Here is a 21,966-nt window from a genome sequence, read left to right as displayed (position 1 = left end):
TCAAAACTGCCTGGTACTGACACAAGAACAGACATATAGATCAATGGAATAGGACAGAGAACCCAGAAATCTAGCCAAGCCATTATGCTCAATTAATATCTGACAAAGGAGGCAAGATCATACAATAGAGTCAAGACAGTCTCTTCAATAAATGGTGCTGGGAAATTTGGTCAGATACATGCAAAAAAAGAAACTAGATTTCCAACTTACACCATACACAAAAACAAACTCAAAATGGCTAAAGGACTTAAATGGAAGACGGGAAACCATAAAAATCCTACAAGACTCCATAGGCAGCAAAATAGCAGACATATGTTGTAGCAATATCTTTACTACACAGATTCTAGGGCAATGGAAACTAAGGAGAAAATAAACAAATGGGACTAAATCAAAATAAAAAGCTTCTGCACAGCGAAAGAAACCATCAACAACACAAGAAAGCTCACTGCATGGAAGAACATATTTGCCAACGCTATTTCAGATAAGGGTTAATCTCCAAAATTTACAGAGAACTCATGCAACTTAACAAAAGGAAGATAAACAATCCAATAAAAAAATGGGGAAAGGACCTAAATAGACACTTCTCAAAAGAGGACATACAGAAGGCTGAGAGACATATGAAAACATGTTCAAAGTCACTAATCATCCAAGATATTAAAATCAAAACAACAAAGAGGTACCATCTCACACCTGTCAGAATGACTATCATCAACAAATCAACAAATGACAAGAGCTGGTGAGGATGTGGAGAAAAAGGAACACTCGTGCACTGCTGGTGGGAATGCAGACTGGTACAGCCACTGTGGAGAATAGTATGACATTTCCTCAAAAAGTTAAAAATGGAACTCTCATTTCACCCAGTAATCCCACTTTTGGGAATATATCCCAAGAAATCAGAAACACCAATCATAAAGGATATAAGCACCCTTATGTTCATAGCAGCACAATTTACCATAGCTAAGATTTGGAAACAGCCTAAGTGCCCATCAGCAGATGAGTGGATTAGAAAACTGTGGTACATCTACACAATAGAATACTACACTGCTGTAAAAAAGAAGGAATTCTTACCCTTTGAACAGCATGGAGGGAACTGGAGAGCATTATGCTAAGTGAAATACGCCACTCAGAGAAAGATAAATATCACATGATCTCACTCATATGTGGGATATAATGATCAACATAATTTGATGAGCAAAAATAGATTCAGAGACAAATGGCAGGGGAGGTGGGGGTCGGGGTTTAGAGAGCAACCAAAGTACTTTTGGCATGAATATTAGCATAACCAATTGACACAAACACTGGGGTGGTGGTGGCTTGCCCGGGGTGGGAATGGTTGGGGTGGGGGGGTGTCAATTGAGGAAAAAAGGAGACATGTGTAAAACTTAAGACAATAATGAATAAAAATAAAATTAAAAAAAAATGTCGAAAGAATAGGAATAGATACTTCTCCAAAGATAACTTAAAGATGGCCAATAGACATATGAAAAAAAAATGCTCAGTGTCACTAATCATCAGAGAGATGCACATTAAAAACTACAACAAAGTGTCATCTTACACCTGCCAGATGGCTACCGTCAATAAAGCAACAAACAACAAGTGCTGGCGAGGATGTGGAGAAAAGGGAACCCTCGTGCACTGCTGGTGGGAATGCGGACTGGTGCAGCCGTTATAGAAAACACTGTGGACTTTCCTTAAAAAATTAAATATGGAACTGCCATTTGACCCAGCAATTCCACTTCCAGGAATATAGCCTAAGAAACTCGAAACACCAATCAGAAAGAATGTATGCACCCTTATTTTCATAGCAGCACAATTTACAAAAGCTAAGGTCTGGAAACAGCCCAAGTGCCCATCAGTAGAGGAGTGGATAAAAAAGCTGTGGTACATTTACACCATGGAATACTATGCAGCAATAAAAAATAAGGACCTCTTATCCTTTGCAACAGCACGGAGGGACCTGGAGAGCATTATGCTAAGTGAAATACACTTCCCTCACTTCACACTTGCCAGAATGGCTACCATCAATAAATCAACAAACAAAAAGTGTTGGAGAGGATGTTGAGAAAAGGACACTAGTGGAAAACAGCATGGAGTTTCCTCAAAAAATAAAAAATGAACTACCCATTCATCCACTAATGGGCACTTTGGCTATTTCCAAATCTTAGCTACTGTAAATAAAGCTGCTATAAACATAGGAGTGCTTATATTCTTTCTGATTGGTGTTTTGGGTTTTTTAGGATGTATTTCCAGAAGTGGATTTGCTGGGTCAAACAGAAGTTCCATTTTTAATTTTTTAAAAAGTGATCAACAAAGTAAGACTCGAAGCATCGAGGCATGGAACAGACAGACATACCTCAATGTGGGGGTGAGGGGATGAGGAGAAATTAAACCAAAAAACTTAGGTACTGTGATCTTCATAGCCCATGGACACAGGGAATAGGGTGGTGAAGACCTGGGAGTTGGATAGGGGCTGGGTAGAGGTGGGTCAAGGAGGTGAATGAGAGATAACTATAATACTGTAAACAATTAAAAATCATATATATTCTTAAAAAACTGGAACTATTGTTTGACCCAGTAATACCACTTCTAGGAATATATCCTAATAATAATCCCAAAGCACCAATCAGAAAGAGTATATGCACCCCTATATTCATAGCAGTGTTGTTTACAATAGTTAAGATCTGGAAACAGCCCAGGGACCCATCAGTAGATGAGTGGTGGTACATTTACACCATGGAATACTATGCAGCTGTAAAAAATAAGTATTTCTTATCCACTGAGACAGCATGGAGGGATCTGGAGAGTATTATACTGAGTGAAATAAGCCGGTTAGAGAAAGACAAATAAATATCACATGATCTCACTTATAAGTGGAATCTAATTATCATAAGAAACTGATGAACAAAATAGGTCCAGAGGCATGGAAACACAGAACAGACTGTCTAATCTCAGAGGGAAGGTGGGGGTGGGTGGGTGGGAAGAGATTAACCAAAGAATGTGTATGCATATATGCATCACCCACAGACACAGAGAATAGGATGGTGAAGGCTGGAGTTGGCTAGGTGCTGGGAAGAGGGTGGTAAGGGGGAGAAACTGAGGGACACCTGTAACACTGTCAATAAAATAAAATAATGTACAAATTAAATAAATTATGGAAACATGGTTAGGTCAAAATTTTAGTCATTTCTAGTTCAGACTCCAATTACAATTCTAACTTTTCCTATGATAACATCAATATTAATTATTTTTTTTTTCTTGACCAACATAGTAAGACATATGCATCAAGGCCCAAGTTCAAAATCTTTACACATTCTTAGCTGAAAATACAGAACTACATTAGCATAAATATTAACATATTTTTAAGAATCCATAACTATAATTAATTTATTGCAATGCAAATAGGATGAGGTTTGCCTTCAAAATGGTGTATAATTTTAGTGGTGGAAATTTTTTTAAGGTCATTATTACTCACTTATGAAAGACTTCTTCCATGGTAGTAACTGAAGCATCAAAGCTGGTAATGCCCAGCTCACTCTTTTTCTCTTTCAGATCATTAAACAGAGCTTCAAATCTGGAGGCAAGAAGAAAGAAAAAAAGCACTAGTCTAGATACATTTTATTTTCTAGTAAATAAAATATTTAAAAAAACATATATATACATATAATGCAATACTACTCAGCCATAAGAAAAGATAAAATACTGGCATCTGTGACAATATGGATGGAATTTTTTTTACAATTTTTTATTTATTGATGAGAGAGAGAGAGAGAGAGAGAGAGAGAGAGAGAGAGAGAGAGATCTTGAGAATATCATGCTAAGGGAAATAAATCAGAAAAGGTTAAGAAGATGATTTCACTCATATGTGAAATATAAAATTGAGAGCAACAAATGAGCAAACAAGATAAATATATAAACAGAAACTCATAGACACAGACACCAGTATGGTGTTTACCAGAGGAAAGGGAAAAAAGAGGGCAGTAAAGTGGGTCAGATATGTGGTGATGAAAGAAGACTGGGCTTTGGGTGATAGGTATACCATGCAAGATAAAGATGATGTATCATAGAATTATACACTTGAAAGCTATACAATTTTATTAATCTACATCACCCCAATTAATTTAATAAGAAACCTGAGCACTTACATTTTCTCTATTTTATACTTAACTAGAGGCCTGGTGCACAAAAATTTGTGCACGGGGGGGGGGGGGGGGGAAGAGTCCCTCAGCCCGGCCTATGCCCTCTCACAGTCTGGGACCCACTCAGGGGATGTCCACCTGCTAGCTTAGGCCCGCTCCCTGGGGGATTGGGCCTAAGCTGGCAGTCAGACATCCCTCTGGCAGCCCGGCAGCCCTCGGGGGATGTCCACTTGCCAGTTGGGAGCAGGCCTAAGCTGCAGTCGGACATCCTTAACGCTGCTGAGGAGGCAGGAGAGGCTCTCACCACCACCACTGTACTGGCAGCCATCAGCCTGGCTTGTGGCTGAGCAGAGCTCTCCCTGTGGGAGTGCACTGCCCACTAGGGGGCAGCTCCTGCATTGAGTGTCTGGCCCCTGGTGGTCAGTGTGTGTCATAGTGACCAATTATTCCCAGTCATTCTGCTGTTAGGGTCAATTTGCATATTACCCTTTTATTATATAGGATTCCATTCCCAATTGTATTCTTTCCTAGTGTTTTCTTAAATTATTTTACTGAGGTAATAGATGTGAAACATTAAATTTACCATTTCATTATTTTAAGTATATAATTGAAGCAGCATTAAGCACATTGATAATGTTGTGAATCACTTCCAACTTCCAGAACTTTTTCACAATCCCAAACTAAAACTCTACACCCATTACACAATAATTTCCTATTCCCCTTCCCTCAGCTTCACTTCTACTTTCTGTCTCTGTGGGTTTGCCTGCTCTGTGTGCACATATAAGTTGGGATTATACAATATTTGTCCTTTTGTGTCTGGCTTATTTCATTTAGCATAATTCTTTCCAGGTTCATCAATGTTGTAGCATGTGTCAGAATATTATTCCTTTTTAATAATGAATAATATTCACTGTATGGATAGACATGTGCTTACCCATTAATCCAAAGGACATTTGGGCTGTTTCCACCTTTGGATTTTGTGAATAATGCTGCTATGAGCATTGGTGTACAAATATCTGTTAGAGTTTGTTTTCAATTACTTTGGGTATATACCTAGAAGGGGGATTGCTGGGTCATTTAGTAATTCTATGTTTAACTTTTGAGGAATCTCCGTACTGTTTTCCACAGCAGATAGCGATAATGCACAGGGTTCCAATTTCTCCACATCCTTACCAACCTTACCAACCTTTGCTATTTTTGTGTTTGTTTGTTTTTAATTTGCTTTTCCCTAATGAGTAGTGATGTTGAACATCTCATGTTCTTATTGGCAATCTGTACATCTTCTTTGGAGGAATGTCTATTCTAAGTCCTTTGCCCATTTTCAAGTTTTAGGCTTTTTTTTAAAGATGAATTTTCAGTTTTGTTTTGTTCCATAATAATTTCTAGTTAGCCATGGAAAAATGTTTAGATTATTCTTCACTGTAATACTTATTGTAAAACAAATGAAAAAAAAGAGATATTTTTACCTTAGCAAATTTCTCTATACTGTAACTTTGTCTTTGATATATATTCTTTTATTTTTCTAAAATTATAAATTTATTTTTGGAAGTGTTAATAAAATTTAATTTACTCACATGTGATTCCTACATCAAGTGAAAAAATTTGCAAAGTACAGGAGGTATGAATCATAATTGACAGAAAATAGAGATAGTGAAGCAGTAGCTGGGCATTGGAGAGATTTCATCAAATAGGTAAATTGTATGAAGGTATTGCTAATTGTAGTGCAGTTACATCAAGATTCCATGACTAGTTTTACCAGGAAAAGTGAACACTGTTTTAGGTTGAAAAGGTCTCCAGAGACCCATCCACTCCTTAAACACACCTCCAATTCCTTGTAAGGAACTATCAAGTCTATGTGTGATTACCCTCAGAGATGGTAGACTCAAAACTCTTCAACTTCTAAATTTCACCCATATTTAAGGCTGAACACCATTTTCATCTAACCTCACCTAGCTATGACTCTTACTTCTACTTTTACCCCAGTTCAATCTAACCCCTCTTCCAATTATAGCTCTTCACATATTTTAAGGTCATTCCCATCTTTCTTTTTGAATCTTCTCAACAGAATCCCTATTCACCTATATTTAAGGGTCCATATATTCTGGTAAGGATTATTGAATAATAATAATAATAATAATAATAATAATAATAATATTCTTGTAATGTTTTTGACTGGTTTTAGTACCAGGGTAATACTGGCCTTATAAAACAAATTGGGAAATGTTCCGTTTTCTCTCATTTTCTAGAAAAGTTTATATAGAATTGCTACTTTTTCTTCTTTAAATGTTTAGTAGAATTCATCTGTGAAGTAATTTGGTCCTGGAGTTTTCTCTGTGGGGATGTCTTAAAGTACAAATTAAATGTCTTTAATAAATAGAGATTTTCAAATTAATTTCTTCTTGAGATAGTTTTGGTAATTTGTGTCTTTCCTGTTTTTCTTTCTGATTGGTATGACTGAAGTTTTACTAACCCCACTGGTCTTCTCAAAGAACCAACTTACAAATTTCAAGTTCATTTTGTTAGCCATATTTTATAGATTAGAATATAGGCATTGAGGTTATAAGTATTGATTCTAAGTCTCTCCCTCATTTTTATGTAAATACACAGTTGGAAAACATTTAGAGTTGTGCCCAGCCCAAAGCAAATAAACAATTAATTAAGCTATCAAAGTCTTGAAAATAACCAAGAACTCTTTGTTATTTTATTCTTCTCTTACTATAGTGAATAATTCGGAGAATAAACAGGCTATGAACATTTTATTCAGGTTGTTTTTTTCTCTTTCAACACTTGGTTTAAAATTAATTTCATTCTGAGTTCATATATTTTCCCCTAACTTCATGATTTATTTTTATGCTTACTAGGTCCACTGTCCATGGACCAGAATCTCCACATTTAAACTGTTGACAATAAACTGTATGGCTAGTTATTCATTTCTCAGAAATTCTTTCTCTTTCTTCCTTCCATGTTCAAAGTATTTAGTGGGAGTACAGGATAAAAATATTACCTGTTTCTAAGTCCTTACATTTCCTATTTTGTACTTAATATAAATGCTGTATTTATTATTCTTTCTGATAATGCCATTTGTATACACATGATATAGGATGGACAGATGTGACACATTTAAGCAGCTTCTCTAACTTCTTTTAAAGCATTACTCAGAACCTACAGATTTATAATTACCCCAAAACTGTCCTTGTTATTCTTACTCCAAGAGTTGCAATCGAAGCTACTTTCTTATTTCATCTCAATGTCTCCCTGGATCTTACCATACATAAAATTTGTTTACTAGCCCTAACCGGCTTGGCTCAGTGGATAGAGCATCAGCCTGTGGACTCAAGGGTCCCAGGTTCGATTCCGGTCAAGGGCATGTATGTTGGTTGCAGGCACATCCCCAGTAGGGGGTGTGCAGGAGGCAGCTGATTGATATTTCTCTCTCATCAATGTTTCTAACTCTCTATCCCTCTCCCGACCTCTCTGTAAAAAATCAAAAAAAATATATTAAAAAAAATTTGTTTACTATGAACATCTTATCATGAATTACTCTGGTGAACACTAGGAAGCTATCTACACTAATAAAAGACAAACATGCAAATTGACCGTACCTCTGCTACACCTTAAGCCACGCCCACCAGCCAATCAGAGCAACTATATGCAAATTAACCCAACCAAGATGGCGGCCGGCAGCCACAGAGCTGGAGCAAGCAGGAGGCTTGGTTGCCCCAATGATGGAGGAAGCCAACCTTCCCGCCTGCTGCAGCTGGCTCTGAGCTCCACTCAAATCAACAAAGTTTCAATTATAGAAGGTAAATAAACCCTAGATACCTGCTTTCAGCCGGCTGTGGCCATGGAGCTGGAGCAAGCAGGAGGCTTGGGTTGCTCCTTGTGATGGGGGAAGCCAAGCTTCCCTCCTGCCTGCCCTGGCTGGCTCTGAGCTCCACTCAAGGCTACAAAGTTTCAATTATAGAAGGTAAATAAATCCCAGAATAAAAAAAACAAAAGAAAAAAAGGAGAGGCTGGGAGCTTCTGTCTCCGGGGGCGGGGGGGGGGTGCTTTGCAGCCTGAAAACAGTCCTCAGCCCCTCACTCAGACTGGCCAGGCACCCCAGTGGGGACCCCCCACCCTAATGGGGGTGTGGACAGCCTGAAAACAGCCATCAGCCCTTCACCCAGGCTGGCAAAACCTCCCTGGGGTGAGGGTCCCCACTGGGGGGGGCTTGACCAGCCTGCAAAGAGCCATCAGCCTCTCACCCAGGCTGGACAGGCACCCCAGTGGGGACCCCCACCCTGAAGGGGGTGTGACCAGCCTGCAAACAGCCATCAGCCCCTCACCCAGACTGGCCAGGCACCCCAGTGGGGACCCCCACACTAAAGGGGGTGTGACCAGCCTGCAAACAGCCATCAGCCCCTCACCCAGGCTGTCCAGGTACTCCAGTGGGACCCCGACCCTGATCTGGGACACCCTTCAGGGCAAACCAGCTGGCCCCTATCCGTGCACCAGGCCTCTATCCTATATAATAAAAGGGTAATATACAAATTGACCCTAACAGCAGAATGACTGGGAATAATTGGTCACTATGACACACACTGACCACCAGGGGCCAGACGCTCAATGCAGGAGCCACCCCCTGGTGGTCAGTGTGCTCCCACAGGGGGAGCTCTGCTCAGCCACAAGCCAGGCTGATGGCTGCCAGTACAGTGGTGGTGGTGGGAGCCTCTCCTGCCTCCTCAGCAGCACTAAGGATGTCCAACTGCAGCTTAGGCCTGCTCTCCTCTGGCAAGTGGACCTCCCCTGAGGGCTGCCGGGCTGCCAGAGGGATGTATGACTGCCAGCTTAGGCCCAAACCCCCAGGGAGCGGGCCTAAGCCAGCAGGTAGACATCCCCTGAGGGGTCCCAGACTGTGAGAGGGCACAGGCCGGACTGAGGGACCGCCCCCCCCCCGAGTGCACAAATTTTTGTGCACCGGGCCTCTAGTAGAAAATAAGTGGCAAACCTCTCTCCAAAAGAAAAACCAGAACTTTGGTTGGTGGGCACACAGTGCAATATATAGATCTATATATGATGGCTGTTTGCACCTATATGATCATATTAAACAAAGTCACCTAACTAAATGTAATTAAAAATAAAGTAAAAAAGAAAGAAAAACATCAAATAAGCTTTGAATGAACTTGAATTGATGAAGCAATCCCCTATTTAGTGAGAGAAATCTTCAGCTCTGAACTTCTCAACTATAGTTGGCAAATGACAGCTTAAATTGTTCGTTAGCAAAATACTATTTACTAAACTTGCTAAACTTGGAAAATTAAAAATAATTTTTGGTCACCCAAACCACCCACCTTGAGCGCCCTAAATGTATACCTGTGTATATACTCTTTGGGTAGGATAAATGATAACTCAGCTCCAGTACACTCTTCCAAGGTGGCGTGTGGAATATGAGACTGAATCACTGCAGAGAGCTTTTCAACATCACACTGTGGGTCAATCTCCATGACTATGCGATATGTAGCACCTGAGAAAAATCATTTAGAAAAAAAAAATCACAGACATTCCAGAAAACTGGGATCGTAAACCAGCCAAAGGAATGACATTTAAATTTTTAATTTATTTTATTTTATTATTATTTTGTTAGCTTTTTATTGCCTTTTCCTTTGTTTTCCCTTTTTTTGTTAGTTGCTTTTTTTTTGCTTTTTTCTTTGTTCTCCTTTTTTTGTTTGTTCCTTTATTTCCTACTTCTTTTCACATTATTTTTTCAACCATGTGAGCAGCAGACACGTGAGCGGCACGCAACTGTCCAGGGAGCATCAGCCCCGTGAGCAGCCTGCCTTGAGCCTAAGAGCAGAAGCCTCATGTGGCCTGCCCCTGTCCAAAGAGCAGCAGCTGTGTGAGTGGCCCGCTTTCCCATCTGAGGAGCAGCAACCACGCGAGCAGTCCGACATGTCCGAGGAGCAGCAGCTGCACGAGCAGTCTACCTACGTCTGAGGAGCGGCAGCCCTGCGCAGCCAGCCCCCATCTGAGGAGCAGCAGTTGCACAAGCATCTTGCCCTCGTCTAAGCAGCAGCAGCCGTACGAGCAGCCTGCCCAATCCGAGGAGCAGGAGGTCTGCGAGCGGCCTGTCCCCATTCAAGGAGCAGCAGCAGCCCACCCCGGTCAGAGGAGCAGCAGCCACATGAGCAGACCACCCACGTCCAAGGAGCGGCAGCCCTGCGCAGCACGCACCAGTCTGAGGAGCAGAGCCACAACAGCCTGCACCTGCCCGACGAGCAGCAGCCAGGTGAGTGGCACATCTTTGTCTGAGGAGAAGCAGCCACATGTGCAGCTCATTCCTGTCCAAAGAGCAGCAGCCTCGCAAGCAGCCCACCCACGTCCAAGGAGCAGCAGACTTGCAATCAACCTGTCCAAGTCCAAGGAGCAGTAGCCCCACAAGCAGCCCACCACATCAGAGGAACAACAGCAGCATGCAGCCAGCCCCCATCCAAGGATCAGCAGCCACATGAACAGTCCGCCCCAGTTCAAGGAGTAGCAGCTGCGTGTGTAGCCTGCCCCCATCCAAGGAACAGCAGCCTCGTGATCAGCACACTCTCTGTCTGAGGAACAGCAGCTGTGTTTGAAGCCTCCCCCCACCAGCCGGAGGAGCCACCACAGCTGTGAACAGCACCCACCAGAGGAGCTGCTGCCAACTGAGGAGCAGCTGCTACCACAACTGCCCAAGGAGCAACCACAGCCCAAGGAGCCACTGCCACCCAAGGAGCAGCCCCTGAATGATTCAATATCTATATATGTCGGTGAGATCAAACATGGGTAGACAAAGAAACCCCCAAAGGAAAAAAAAGGAGAACTCGCCAGAAAAGCAGCTAAGTGAAACGGAGGCATGCAGCATGACAGAAAAAGAATTCAGATTAAGGGTCCTAGAGTGCATAAACCGGATGGAGGAAAAAATCAACAACTTATGTAAGAATCAAAAAGAAATGGATGAAAAAATCAATAACTTATGTAAGAACCAAGAAGAAATGAAGAGTGATATAGCTGCAATAAAAAACACCATTGAAAGTTTCAACAGTACACTAGGAGAAGCGGAGGACCGAATTAGCGAATTAGAAGACAGGGAAGCAAAACACACCCAAACTGAACTGCAATTGGAGAAAAAAATTAAAAGACAGGAGGAGAGCCTAAGGGAGCTATGGAACAACATGAAACGAAACAACATACAAATAATAGGGGTGCCAGAACAAAGGAAAGAGGAACAAGGGTAAGAAAACCTATTTGAAGAAATAATATCAGAAAACCTCGCTGAGGTGGGGAAGAAAAAAGTCACACAAGCACAGAGTGTCCCAAACAAGGTGAACCCAAAAAGACCCACACCAAGACACATCATAATTACCATGGCAAATGTTCAGGACAAAGAGAGAATCTTACAGGCTGCAAGAGAGAGATGGAAAGTTACATACAAGGGATCTCCCATTAGATTATCAAATGATTTCTCAACAGAAACACATCAGGCCAGAAAAGAACGGACAGAAATTTACAAAGCGATGCAAAGCAAAGGACTGAATCCAAGAATACTCTATCCAGCAAGGCTATCATTCAAAACTGAAGGGGAAATAAGAAGCTTCACAGACAAAAAAAGGCTAAGGGAGTTTATCACCACCAAGCCAGCAATGCAAGAAATTCTAAAGGGACTGGTGTAAAAAGAAGAAATAAAAAGCTCAGAAAGAAAACAGGCACAAAAAAAGAAATGGCTACAAACAAGTACCTTTCAATAATAACTTTAAATGTAAATGGACTAAATGCTCCAATCAAAAGACATTGAGGGGCTTAATGGATAAAAAAAAAAGACCCATATATTTGCTGTCTACAAGAGACCCACCTCAGAATAAAGGACTCACACAGACTGAAAGTGAAGGGATGGAAAAATATCTTTCAGGCAAATGGAAATGAAAAAAAAAAAGCTGGAGTAGCAATACTTATATCGGACAAAATAGACCTCAAAGTGAAAGTCATCACAAGAGATAAGGAAGGCCACTTCATAATACTAAAGGGATAAATACAACAAGAGGATATAACCCTGATAAACATATATGCACCCAATGCAGGGGCACCCAAATACAGAAAAAAACTCCTGGAAGATATCAAGGGAGAGATCGACAACAATACAATCATAGTAGGGGACTTTAATACACCACTGACATCACTGGATAAATCCTCTAGACAAAAAATTGGCAAAGAAACAGCAATCCTAAATGACTCACTAGATGAGATGGACTTAATTGACATCTTCAGAACATTTTACCCCAAAGCCATGGAATATACATTCTTCTCAAGTGCTCATGGGACATTTTCAAAAATAGACCACATATTTGGTCAAAAACAATGTCTCCACAAATTCAAGAAGATTGAAATCATACCAAGCATCTTCTCAGACCACAAGGGCATAATATTAGAAATAAACTACAATAAAAACAATTCAAAATACTCAAACACTTGGAAGCTGAATAGCATGTTATTAAATATTGATTGGGTTACCAATGAGATCAAAGAAGAAATTAAAAACATCCTGGATACTAATGACAATGTAAACACAACAATCCAAAACCTATGGGACACAATGAAAGCAGTCCTGAGGGGGAAGTTTATAGCTCTACAGGCCTATCTCAAAAAACAAGAAAAAATGGTAGTAAATCATCTAAATATACATCTCAAAGAAATAGAAAGAGAACAACAAGAAAAGCCCAGAGTGAGCAGAAGGAAGGAGATAATAAAGATTAGAGCAGAAATAAATGACGTAGAGACGAAAAAAACAATATATAAAATCAATGAAACCAAGAGCTGGTTCTTTGAAAGGATAAACAAGATTGATGAACCTCTAGCCAGGCTCACCAAGAAGCAAAGAGAGAGGTCCCAAATAAACCAAATCAGAAATGATAGAGGTGAAATAACAACAGACCCCACAGAAAAACAAATGATTGTTAAAAAAATACTATGGACAACTCTACTCCAACAAACTAGACAACCTGGAGGAAATGGACATATTCCTAGAAAAATACAACATTCCAAAACTCAATCAGGAAGAATCTAAAAATCTCAATAGGCCAATAACTATGGAAGAAATTGAAGCAGTCATCAAAAAGCTTCCAGCAAACAAAAGCCCAGGACCAGACGGCTTCACAGGGGAGTTTTACCAAATATTCAAGGGAGAACTAAAACCTATCCTCCTCTGACTACTACAAAAAAATTCAAGAGGAAGGAACACTTCCCAGCTCATTCTATGAAGCCAGCATTGCCCTAATGCCAAAACCAGGTAAGGACAACACAATGAAAGAGAATTACAGGCCAATATCCCTCATGAACATAGATGCCAAAATCCTCAACAAAATCTTAGCAAATCGGATCCAGCAGTACATCAGAAAGATCTTACAGCATGACAAAGTAGGATTTATCCCAGGGATGCAAGGATGGTACAATATCCGCAAATCAATAAACGTGATACATCACTTAAACAAATTGAAAGAAAAAAACACATAGTCATATCAATTCATGCAGAAAAAGCATTTGACAAAATCCAACACCCATTTTTGATAAAAACTCTCAGCAAGGTGGGAATAGAAGGATCATACCTCAACATAATAAAAGCCATATATGACAAACCCACAGCCAACCTCATACTCAATGGACAAAAACTAACACCATTTCCTCTAAGAACAGGAACAAGACAGGGATGCCCACTCTCACCATGCCTGTTTGACATAGTACTGGAAGTATTAGCCATTGCGATTAGACAAGAAGAAATAAAAGACATTCAAATTGGAAAAGAAGAAGTAAAACTGTCCTTATTTGCAGATGACATGATATTATACATAAAAATCCTAGAGACTCCATCAAAAAACTATTAGACTTAATATATGAATTTGGCAATGTAGCAGGATACAAGGTAACGCCAAGAAATCTATGGCATTTCTATATACCAATAGTGAACTTGCAGAAAGAGAGACTAAAAAAACAATCCCATTTACCATCGCACCAAAAAAATTAAGATACCTAGGAATAAACTTAACTAAAGAGGTAAAAGACCTCTACTCAGAAAACTACAGGACGTTGAAAAAAGAGATAGAGGAAGACATAAAGAGATGGAAGAATATACCATGTTCTTGGATTGGTAGAATCAACATCGTTAAAATGTCAAGAATACCCGAAATAATCTATAAATTCAACGCACTTCCCATTAAAATACCAATGGCATTATTTCACAGACATAGAACGAAATCTCCAAAAATTCATCTGGAATAAAAAAAGACCCCGAATAGCTGCAGCAATCCTGAGAAAGAACAAAGCAGGTGGGATCTCAATACCAGATATCAAGCTGTATTACAAAGCCACTGTTCTCAAAACTGCCTGGTACTGGCACAAGAACAGACATATAGATCAATGGAATAGGACAGAGAACCCAGAAATCAACCCGAACCAATATGCTCAATTAATATTTGACAAAGGAGGCAAGAACATACAATGGAGTCAAGATAGTCTCTTCAATAAATGGTGTTGGGAAAATTGGACAGATACATGCAAAAAAATGAAACTAGACCATCAACTTACACCATACACAAAAATAAACTCAAAATGGATAAAGGACTTAAATGTACGACGGGAAACCATAAAAATACTAGAAGAATCCAAAGGCAGCATAATCTCAGACATATGCTGAAGCAATTTCTTCACCGATACAACTCTTAGGGCATTGAAAACTAAAGAGAAAATAAACAAATGGGACTATATCAAAATAAAAAGCTTCTTCACAGCAAAAGAAACCATCAACAAAACAACAAGAAAGCCCACTACATGGGAGAACATATTTGCCAATGTTATCACCGATAAGGGTTTAATCTCCAACATTTATAGGGAACTCATACTACTTAACAAAAGGAAGATAAACAATCAAATCAAAAAATGGGCAAAGGACCTAAATAGACACTTTTCAAAAGAGGACATTCAGAAAGCCAAGAGACATATGGAAACATGCTCAAAGTCAATAATCATCCGATAAATGCAAATCAAAACAACAATGAGGTACCATCTCATACCTGTCAGAATGGCTATCGTCAACAAATCAACAAACGACAAATGCTGGAGAGGATGTGGAGAAAAAGGAACACTCGTGCACTGCTGATGGGAATGCAGACTGGTGCAGCCACTATGGAAGACAGTATGGAGTTTCCTCAAAAAACTAAAAATGGAACTCCCATTTGACCCAGTGATCCCACTTCTAGGAATATATCCCAAGAAAACAGAAACAGCAATCAGAAAGGATATATGCACCCATATGTTCATAGTAGCACAATTCACCATAGCTAAGATCTGGAAACAGCCTAAGTGCCCATCAGTAGATGAATGGATTAGAAAACTGTGGTACATCTACACAATGGAATACTATGCTGCTGTAAAAAAGAAGGAATTCTTACTATTTGCAACAGCATGGATGGAACTGGAGAGCATTATGCTAAGTGAAATAAGCCAGTCAATGAAGGAAAAATACCACATGATCTCACTCATTTATGGATAATAAAGACCATTATAAACTGATGAACAAAAATAGATACAGAGGCAGAGCAGCCTCGAAGAGACTGTCAAACTACAGCAGGAAGGCCGGGGAGTGTTGGGGGGCTGGAGGGGGGGTAAGAGATCAACCGAAGGACTTGTATGCATGCATATAAGCATAACCAATGGACATAAGACACTGGGGGGTAGGGGAGGCCAGGGGATTGTCAAGGGCAGGAAAAAAAGGAGACATATGTAATACTCTTTGTAATACTTTAAGCAATAAAACAATTTTAAAAATAAATAAATAAATAAAGAAAAATAAAGAAAAATCATTTAGAAGACCAAATGAAGAAGTTTTGTACTTTTTCATCTTGTAAGACCAACTGTGGCTTTCCATGGTTCAGGTTATCTAGGTCCACAGGAAAGAGACATGTTATGTCACAAAAGATTTTGTTTTGATCTAGGAAGGCTCAACTTAAAATTTCCAAATGTTGCTCCAAAAACCAAGACATTGAATAGCTAGGAATTTCCCCTATAATTTAAATAAAATTTTAAATAATAATATAAGTTTAAATATATAAACATATACAGTAGTTATGTAAAGAAATGCCCCTGTTTTCATCTACTTAGAACTACTGAAACTGTAATCTTAATAAATACTCATTGATTATCATGGGTTGTCCATTGTGTATCAGGCATTAACTAGGGCCCTGGGGATACAGTAGTTTAAAAAGTAGATAAAAATTCCTGTCCTCATAAGAGCTTCTTTTTAGCCAAAGGGAACAAATAATAATAAAGATAAATAAGTTAAAATATATATTGTGTTAGAAAAGATAAAGCGGAGCAAAAAGGTATGAAATGTTGAAAGAAGGTTTTTAATTTTAGAAATTATTCTTTTATTAGAAATCTTAAAGAAATCAGAAAACTTTTGCACTTAAGTAGTGCTTCACATATATAGAGAAATTATTTTCTGGAATTAAAGGAAAAAATCATAGCTTTTAAGTGTATGCATTCTAAATGGTCATTGCATTTACATTTATACTTCTTATTTAGTTGCTTAGAGCGCTGTCCCCATACACCAAGGTTGCAGGTTTGATCCCTGGTCAGGGCACATACAAGAATCAACCAATCAGTGCATGGATGAGTGGAACAAGTTCTCTCTCTCTCTCTCTCTCTCTCTCTCTTTCTCTCTCTCTCTCTCTCTCTCCCCTGCACCCCCGCACCCCTGTCACTCTCTCCTTCCCTTCCTCTCCCCTTTTCTTGAAAAAAATCAATCAATAAATAAAATGATTTAAAATAAATAAATAATAGGTCTTAAGAATAGATCACCTTAGCTGAGAATTTGGTTTATTTACCTGGCTTATATTAGAGAAGACACTGCTATTCCATTTTAAAAATGACGCAACAGATGTCCAGAGAGTGGGGCAACATCCATTATTTACTATCTATGGGAACCAAAACTATTTTTGGTTAATTTACAAAATGATATACAAATTGTTTTTCACTTCTCATCAATGATGACACAATAAACTTCTCAATTATCTTGCCCTCTTAAAACTGAGGTTAAGCATATTTAAATTTAAGCATCTGTAAGAAGCAACTGAATGTCTCCAAATATCTAGTAGTACTATTGTATACTATTTTATCAATAATTCATAAAATTAGTAAGTAATATTAGAAGTGACAATAAATTATTTATCAAAAGTTTAGCTGTTTAAAGATTGAGAAGTCAATAAAAGAGATAAAGAATGAACTAGCAAGCTCAGAAAATGGAGCTGACCAGGTAGAGGAAAGAATTGGTGACATTGAAAATAGAAATCTAGAAATGACACATATGGAAGAATAGAGAAACTTGAGAGTAAAAAAAAAACAAAACAAAAAACCACACAAAAACCCAACTCTACAAGAACTAGCTGACTTCATCAGAAAGAGTAATATAAGAACATGAAGTATACCAGAGGTGATACGTGAGAGAGAAGGGAACAGATAGTCTATTCACACAAATAATTGACAAGAATTTCCAAAACCTATGGAAAGAGCTAGATCTTCAAATCCAAGAAGCAGAAATAAAAGAAAAAGAAATAAAAGGCATCCAAAGTAGGAATGAAGAAATAAAATAGTCACATTTTGCAGATTACACAATTCTTTTTTTATAGAAATCCCTAAAGACTCCACCTAATATACTATTAGAAACAATAAACAGATACAGTAAAGTTGTAGCATATAAAATAAATGCACAAAAAATCCATTTGAGTGTATGGTGATAGAAGGAGATTTGATTTTGGATTGTGGGCACACATGCAATATACAGATAATACACAGAACTATACACTTAAAACCTATGTAATTTTATTAACCAATGTAACCCTATTAAATTTAATAAAAAATAAAAAATATTTATTACATTCCTATATAGTAACAACGAAGTTTTAGAAAAATTAAATTCACTTTGCAATTGCAATAAAAATAATAAAATACCTAAAAATAAATGTAATAATGGATGTGAAGGACCTATACACTGAAAACCACAAAGCCTTATTAAAAGCGACAGAAAAAGACACAAAGAAATGGAGGGATATTCCATTTTCATGGATTGAAAAAAAATCAACATAGTTAAAATGTACAAATTACTCAAAGCAATATACAGATTTAATGCAATCTCCATCAAAATCCCAATGGGGCCCTGGATGGGTAGCTCAATTGATTAGAGAATTGTCCCCATATGCCAAAGTTTGATACAAGAATCAACCAATTAATGCATAAATAAGTGGAGCAATAATTCTCTCTCTCTCAAATCAATTTTAGAAAATCCCAATGGCATTTTAAAAAGAAATAGAACAAAAAAATCATCATATTTGTATGGAACCACAAAAGACCCCAAATAGCCAAAGCAATCCTGTGAAAAAAGAATGAAGCCAGAGGTGTCATACTCACTGACTTCAAATTATACTACAAAGTAATGATGATCAAAACAGCATGGTATTGGCAGAAAACAGACTCACAGACCAGTGAAATAAAACAGAGAGACCAGGAGTAAACCCAGGAGTATATGGGCAGCCCTGGATGTTTTACCTCGGTGGTTAGAGCATCATTCCATGGAAAGAAGGATCCAGGTTCGATTCCTGATCAAGTGCATGTACATGGGTTGCAGGCCCAATCCCAGCCCAGGGTTGGGGCATGTGTAGGAGGCAACCGATTTGATGTGTCTCTCACATAGATGTTTCTCTTTCTCTCTCTCCCCACTCCTTCCCTTCCACATTCTCTAAAAATCAATGGAAAAAAAATACCCTCAGGAGGATTAATAGAAAAAAGAAAAGTATATGGGCAAGTGATTTTTAATAAAGGAGCAAAACACATACAATGGAGAACAGAAAGCCTCTTTAATAAATGGTGCTAGAAAAACTGAAAAGCCATGTGAAAAGACTAAAACTAGACTTCTGTTTGTCTCCACATACAAAAATTAACTCAAAATGGATTGAAAACCTCAATATAAAACCTGAAATAATAAATTACATAGAAGAAAACATAGATACTAAACTTATGGATCTTGATCTTAGGAAGGATTTTATGAATTTGACCCCAAAGGCAATGGAAGTAAAGGTAAAAGTAAGTGAATGAGACTATATCAGACTAAAAAGCTTCTGCACAGCAAAAGAAACTGCCAACAAAACAAAGGCAACCATCAAAATGGAAGAAGCTATTTGCAAACAAGAGCTCTGACAAGGGGTTAATAACTAATACATATAAAGAACTCATATAACTCAACACCAAAAAAACCAACAATCCAATTAAAAAATTGTCAGACAGTTCTCCCAAGAAGACATACAAATGGCCAACAGGTATATGAAAAGATGCTCAACTTCTCTAGTTATTAGGGAAACGCAAATCAAAACTACAATGAGATGCCACCAAACCAGTCAGAATGGCTATTATCAACAAGGAATATCTATAATAATTAGTGCCAATTAGACTAAACGTCCTTCCAGACAACCTTCCTGATGAAGCCCAGGTTCCGGGTGCCAGCTGGCTGCCAAAGGGAAGCCTGGGTCCCGGTTGCCAGAGGGAAGCCAGTGCTGGCAGCCAGGGGAAGGAAGGCCTACTCTTGTACGAATTTCATGCATTGGGCCTCTAGTGATAAATAAGAAGTGTTGGAGAGGTTGTGGAGAAAAGAAACCCTCAATCATTGCTGGTAGTAATGTAAACTGGTACAGCAACTATGGAAATCAGTATAGAGGTTTCTAAAAAAAATTAAGAATAGATTTACTATATGACTCAGCAATCCGTCTTCAGGATACCTACCTTAAAATTTGAAAATTTGCAAAGATATATATGCACTCTTTTTGTTCACTGCAACATTATTCACAGTGGCTAAACTGTAGAGACAACCAAAGTGTCCTCTGATAGATGATTTGATAAAGAAGATGTGGTACATATATACAATGAAAGGCTACTCAGCCATAAGAAAAGATGAAATACTGACATTTTTTACAACATTGATGGATCTTGAGAGTATGATGCTAAAGAGAAATATGTCATATAGAAAAAGTCAACAATCATAAGATTTCCCTCATATGTGGAATATGCAACTAAAAGCAACAAATGAACAAACAAGATAAACAAACAAAAAACTCATAGACACAGACAACAGCATGGTGGTTACCAGAGGAAAGGAGATGAGGAGGTATTAAAGGATACTGGGGGAAGGATATCAAATATATGGTGATGAAAAGAGATTTGAGTTTTGGTGGCAAACACACAAAGCCATATATAATAATGTACCATGTAACTGTTTACTTGATACCCATATAATGTTATTAACCAATGTTATGCCAATAAATTTAATAAAAAGCTTAGATGTTTATGTGGCTCATCATCCAGGTGCATTCAATTCAGATGGAATAAATCTAATTTCAGATGTAAAACTCAAATCTGTAAGGTGCTCAAAAACTTTAAAGAATTAAATGGGTATATAAATATGACTAAGATACACTTTTGATATATCTGGGCCCTAGATTTGTGTTCCATAATATGGAACTATTGTTTTGAATATTAAATATGATGTATAAAGTGGATATCACAGTACCATTGTGATATTGAGGAAATAATTAATGTGAGTTGAATAAACTCAAATACTAAGTAAATTAATGATGAAGCAATTCATTCTCAATTATCTTTATTTACATTTATACCCTCCAATTTTGGATTCCAATTACTATTAATTTTAGCCCTCAACAATTCACTGCTTGGTGTATCAGTATTACCTCCTATCAAAGTCAAGGGTTGTTTTATTTCACTTGTATGTTTTTTTTTCATTCTTCACTACATTTTAACTGTCATTTGCTATATTTGTGGATTAGAGACTGACTTGGCAAATAAGGAACTATTTCTCTACTTCCTCTCCTCATCAACCAACCAATTACTCAATAAAATAAATTGGTTTGGAGGCACAACTGTATTCTAGGGACAAAGAAAACTATCAGTAGGTTCAACATGGGAGAAATAAGCAGTCTTTTGTAGGTTAATAAAAATAGTTCCTGAGGCTGAACATATGCGGTGGAGAGCAATTAATAAGTACATACAGGGTAGCCTAAAAGTAGATTTATAGTTGTTTGTAGGAAAATAATACAAAATTAATAAATAATAATACAAGAATAAACTCTGTGTTTCACATACTCACAGCTGTAAACCTACTTTTGTCCCAACCTGCATATGGACTCTCCAGATTACAAAGGGCCTTACAAACTAATTAGGATAACTGAGACCTAATTAATAGAGCAGAAGAAGCTATTGAAGAAGTTTTGGGTAATAGACAAAATATAATTAAAATCATGTTAGAAGATTAAGACACTAATATCTTAAGAATGATCAAAGGGAGAGAGACCATATATTTGTTTCAGGAAGACTGAAGAGCCACAGCAATGCAGAGTTCCCTTCACCATGATGGCAATGCGGTCACCCAGGATGTCAGCTTCATCCATGTGGTGGGTGGTCATTAAGATGGTGCGGTCCTGTTTATGCTGGTGAAGGAGGTCCCAGGTGGCTCTTTGTGAGATGGGGTCCATGCTAAGTGTGGGCTCATCAAGTATCACCACCTAGAGACCAGAAGAACAACTCCATGACCATTGATAATTGATGCCAAAGTACTTGTGGGATAATTTACTACTTGAGGGGAACACATTTAAACTAAGATACAAAATCTAGACTAATAATAATGGTAAAGACTAGAAAAAATAATCCCAAACCATATTATAACAGCTCACCCAATAATGCAAATTCTCTTTAATTATCATTGGCCACATCCCCA

At 38.3% G+C, this 21,966-nt stretch overlaps 1 protein-coding gene across 1 annotated transcript in view; it reads right to left on the bottom strand.

Moving 5' to 3' along the window:
* The window catches only part of LOC102423824 (ATP-binding cassette sub-family A member 3-like), a 372,708-nt gene that overhangs the window by 110,715 nt on the left and 240,027 nt on the right, over window positions 1-21,966 (bottom strand). Inside the window, 3 exon segments of the mRNA XM_014466690.2 lie at window positions 3,473-3,571; window positions 9,492-9,642; window positions 21,544-21,754. Of these exon segments, the coding sequence (XP_014322176.1) occupies window positions 3,473-3,571; window positions 9,492-9,642; window positions 21,544-21,754 (461 nt within the window).

This window comes from Myotis lucifugus, unplaced genomic scaffold, assembly GCF_000147115.1.
Source record: "Myotis lucifugus unplaced genomic scaffold, Myoluc2.0 scaffold_352, whole genome shotgun sequence".
Lineage (NCBI taxonomy): Eukaryota > Metazoa > Chordata > Mammalia > Chiroptera > Vespertilionidae > Myotis > Myotis lucifugus.
The sequence above is the reverse complement of the archived record's forward strand: the minus strand, read 5'-3'. Positions and strand labels throughout refer to the sequence as shown.